General features: G+C 34.8%; 1 protein-coding gene across 1 annotated transcript; it reads right to left on the bottom strand.

Moving 5' to 3' along the window:
- Positions 1-475: 475 nt before the first annotated feature.
- LOC110620384 (putative pentatricopeptide repeat-containing protein At5g52630) lies at positions 476-3,902 on the bottom strand. The gene is made up of 2 exons (XM_021764096.2): positions 1,615-3,902; positions 476-1,274 (listed from the first exon to the last, which is right to left on the bottom strand). The coding sequence occupies exon 1, from the start codon at positions 3,732-3,734 to the stop codon at positions 1,824-1,826; it is 1,911 nt and encodes a 636-aa protein (XP_021619788.1). The 5' UTR covers positions 3,735-3,902; the 3' UTR covers positions 476-1,274; positions 1,615-1,823.
- Between the last annotated feature and the right edge of the window lie 1,094 nt (positions 3,903-4,996).

The following is a 4,996-nucleotide window of genomic DNA, read 5'->3' as shown; positions in this document are numbered from 1 at the left end:
TTAAATAAATTATGTTAATTTATATTCTTTATAAAAAATAATTTTATAAAATTTATGAAGTAAATAAAATATTAGTAACACCTTACAAACATCTAAATTTAATTTATTAAAAATAAAAAAATCCTTTATTTTAATAAAAGACTGAAAAAATTCAATTTTCTTTTTATTAACCAAACACTCAACTTTAACCACATGGCCTCTATTAAAATTTTATAAGTATCATTAAAAAATAGTGACTATTACTTTATATATAAAATAAATAATGAAAGTAAAAAATATATATTAAAATTTAATTTTTATTTTATCTATAAATATGATATTTAAACTATACTATAAATAAAAGATATAAGAAAATATCTTATAGTGTAGCATTTATTATTTATCTTATATGTAGAGTATTATCAATAATTTAATAATATTGTATATTTCTAATGATACAGAATTTCAACACTCAAAACACAAATTGAAGGATACTTATAAAATGCACGCCTATTTCGTTCAAGATTGGTACAGCAGCCAAAATGAGGTCAAGCACAAAACAGCAATAGAAACAGCAACAGCAGCAAGCTACACAGGCTCTATAAGTAACAACAGGAATGAGCCATTCATGATAACTAAAAAGAATAAGCTATTGATGATAACAGCAGCAAGCTCCACAGCAAAATCCCCTGTTTCCCCAATCACATTTCTAACCAATACCTTTCATATTAAGCATGACGCCTTGATTGAATCTTCAGGAGTTCTTTTTCTTGACTCTTTTTTTTTTTCTTTTTTGGGATTGTGTTAGTCTATTAACATAATTGCTGCACAATTTTAGAGAGTAATAGGATCTGATTTTGCGGGATATTTTGTTATTTAAAATGTTTTAATATAATAGAAATGTGGTAATGATTTTCTACAGTTTCAATGCCACTAGATTGAACAGCAGCTTTCATCCATAAATTTACACAAACAAAATTGTCAGACCTGGTATGGAAAGAACTGAAAACTGAAAAATCAAACATTTTATGGGCATGGGAACTCCTTTTACTCCTCACCCCATGAGTGAGAGGAAGAAGCCTTCATCTTCGTGCAGTCAAAAGAATATTGAGCCAATTTAATTCTGTAATGGGTACATATGGGCAGAGGTTATTGGGAGGAGACAAATATCACTACCCAGTTCATAGTGGGTTCACAAAAGCCCTTGCCACCAGGAAAAGCTTAAACATTGCATCCATGTGAGACAACCAATTAAGAAGTATGTGGCGTAGGATGTCCAAGTATCAAAATGTTCCCTGCAACAAATCAAAATCTGCTCACAAGGCTAGCAACTGCATGTCCAGATGCTTCATGCTTTATTCAATGCATAAAAAGGTGCAATTCGCCTGCACTAGCTTGCAAACCTAAGTGCCATGGAGCTTATGAGGGGTGTTACTGGCCAAAATTGTCAAAAGAGGCTCAGGGGACACAAATTCAAATAAAAGAGGCAAGCGAGAATGTCTTAAATGAACTCATGGATGTGTGATGGCTCCTTCATCCTCCTCATCCATGACAAATGATCAAGATTTGGAATCCTTTCATGCCAAACTAAGTTTATTTGCAAGGTTATACCAGTTAAGGTAATCTATAGCATACCTTTGCCAGTTGAAGCGTGATGCGATGATTTATTCCTCATTGTATCTCCAAAACTGTAAGAAATGGAATACCATGCCATTCTAGCTTTAGACTACTAGTCATGTTTTCACAATCACAGAATGTTTAATCATCAGATGTCTTGGTTGTTGTCTCCAACAGAGAGCATTTTAAGGATCTCTCTCCCACACTAGAGAACAGCACTGCAGCAGTCACCAGTAGTCATCACATGAGCATTTTCCATTTTCAAACCGATGAAACCGGTTATTGTCCCTCACAATTATTACTCTTCCAGAGCACTGGGACATAAACTTAATTGCAGTGTGGCAATCACCACATATGCGCAAATTTTTCATAACCCTAATAGGCCTATTGGCTTTGAAGGCAATGAGCCCGAATGCAACTGCAAGTCTTTCACTATGGTACCTAATTGTCTGCCTTTTCTCTTCACTATCCACCTCTCGAAGCACATAACTTGTGTCTGCAACATAACCAGCTCTCTCCATATCTTCTTCCAATTCCTCTAATTTCTGATATATTTCTTTGGTTCTTTCATGACACCTATCCCCTGCAGCAAATGTGTGAACCCTGTTGCCTTCTTCAATCCAACTCAAACCAGTCTCCTTTTTTACACCATGGTCCCTAAGTATCTTTCTGGCTTTGGCTGCATCGCCATATCTTCCAGCAGCAGCATATGCATTGGATAACAGCACTACCATGCCTGAGCTAACAGGCCCCAACTCAAAGATTCTATCAGCTGCAAAGGCTGCCGACTCACTGTCCCCGTGAAGGCGGCACCCTGTAAGAAAAGCTCCCCACACAGATTCTGTAGGCTCTATGGGCATTTCCTTAATAGTTGCTAGTGCTTCTTGTAATTTCCCAGCACGACCAAGCAAGTCCACCAGCGATGCGTAGTGCTGAGCCCCTGGCTCAATTCCATACTCCTTCATAAGTCCAAAATAAAACTTCCCTTCATCAATTAACCCTCCATGACTACATGCATAAAGCAAACATAAAAAGGTAATAAAATTTGGTTTCATCCTAGCAATTTTCATTTTTTCAAACAAATCAAACACTTGCTCTGTATGTGCATGTTGAGCGCAAGAAATCAACATAGCATTCCACATCCCAAGATTCTTAATAGGCACCTCATCAAAAACCCTAGAAGCTGCTTCAATAACACCGCATCTTGAATACAAAGAAATCAAAGAACTGCCCACAAAACTAGACGAATCATAACTTGTTTTGAAACATAACCCATGTATCTGCCTTCCTAGTTCAAGCAATGTTGAATTACCACAAACCCTAATAACACTCGAATAAGTAAAATCATTCACATCCAAATCTTCCAATAAAGCTTCTTTGAAGAGTCTTAAAGCCTCCTCATCTTCACCCAATTGAGTATACCCATAAATCATCCCACTCCAAGAAACCACATTCCTTTCTGGCATTTGATCAAACACTTTCCTCGCATCTCTTATCTCCCCACACTTTGCGTACATATCAACCATAGAACTTCCCACAAACACGTCAAAATCAAATGCAGTTTTAATCACAAGGCCATGAAGAGATTTCCCAATATCACACCTACCCAAAATCGCACAAGCTTTAGTAGCACTAGGGAATATACGGTCATCAGGCCGGATATTATCAACAAGCATTCGACGAAAGTATTCAATGGCAAGACCAGGCAGCTCATTTTGTGCCAATGAGGACAATAATGAGCTCCAAGTGGTAGATGACTTCTGTTGAGCTTCCTCAAAAACTTGAAGGGAAAAGATGGGCAACCCCGTCTTGGAATAGAAATTGATGAGGTGGTGGGAGACGAGAGGGATTGCTCGAAGGCCTGATTTGACGATGTGGGCATGAAGCTGAAGGCCATTAGAAAGGGACCTTGAGTGGGTTTGAGACAAAAGGAGGTCGCAAATATATCTATACTTCACTTTAGATGAAAACTGGTTGAGTTGATTGTGTGTAGGCTTGTTGTTTTGTACAAAAGCAGATTGGTTCAAGGGATTTTGCAGGGGTTTTAGATCTTGCTTGGGTGGAGTCAAAATATTCTGCAGGAGCTTTGAGAGAGTAGTGGATGTCTCTATAAATCTCTTGGGAGCTTGGTGAAGCATTAGATAGTGAATTTTGCAGTTTTGAGTTTTGAAAAATGGAGCATTCCTGCTTTGTTTGGGTTTGGCGGGAGGCAGGAGAGAAATAAGCCTCCATACTACGGGCGTGAGAGAAAATGTGAGGAAGTTAAAAACGCCGCGTTTAATCCCCCTGCAGTTTTTTTTTTAACCAATGCTCAACCAAAGGCAAAATTAGGAAGTGTGGTCTAACCACAAATAGGAAGCCCAATCCAGAACTGAGAGTGATAAGACAAGTTTTTAAATCAAACCAACCAAAAATCAAGAAAACCAAACTAAAACCGAGAAATCCTAAGATTCTTTCACACCCTTCCAACCACTGCAACCTCATCGGTGTGTACCACAATGCCATTGGTTATCAGCCTCATCTCCATGCAAGCAACAAATTCTAGAGCTAAAAACCAAATTCATAGTCCTTAGAAATAGCAGCAAAGAAAACATGCTAGAAACCTGAAAACGTCAAAACCTCCGTGCATACAGTCAGAAATTAAAGAATAGTCTGTTGAGCATCCCCATAAGAACTGCATCAATAAATAGATCAACACATTCTCTCAATATACAAGTTTAAATATAAAAAAAAAAAAAACAAAAAAAACAAAAAACAAAAAAAAAACAAAAAAACAAAATAAAGAAAAGAAACAAACAAACTAAAGAAAATCAAAAGAAAAAGCAAATGAAAATACAAACACTAAATCATGAATAAATGCTTTTAGAAATGCCAATTTAGATAAAATTACTATTTAATTTAATAAAAATTAATTAGTCAATATTTTTGTTATTAAAAATACAATGAAAGCTCTCTATTATTTTAAATCATTAATTATTTAGTCTTTTTATTAATCGTATGAACTAAATCGTTGTTACTTTTAAATTATAATAATCAAATGGTCATTATTTTGAAAGTATAGTATTGCATAATTATTTTTTTAAAATTATTGTGATTAAATAATTATATTACGAAATTATAAATAGTATTTGAGTATAAATTAATATATAAATTAATAATAGTAAATTATGAAAATTGTAATGATATTTAAATTAAAATTTTAAAAATTTTTATGATATAAATTGAAGTTAAATATTGGTGATACAATCAGTTAAATTAAAAATAGTACGAGAATTTAATCTGTGAATATAAATACACCGATTAATATGTGAATAATACGAGAATTTGTCCACCTCCTTGGCTTTCCTTGTTCATTTCCTTCACTTCGTATTCACAGATTAAATTCTCGTATTATCTCTTA

Source organism: Manihot esculenta, chromosome 8 (assembly GCF_001659605.2).
Source record: "Manihot esculenta cultivar AM560-2 chromosome 8, M.esculenta_v8, whole genome shotgun sequence".
Taxonomy (NCBI): Eukaryota; Viridiplantae; Streptophyta; class Magnoliopsida; order Malpighiales; family Euphorbiaceae; genus Manihot; species Manihot esculenta.
This window is presented reverse-complemented; position numbering and strand designations above follow the sequence as displayed.

Coding starts and splice junctions, on each gene's coding strand:
- LOC110620384 (XM_021764096.2), bottom strand. CDS start 3,734: ATGCTTCACCAAGCTCCCAAGAGATTTATAGAGACATCCACTACTCTC.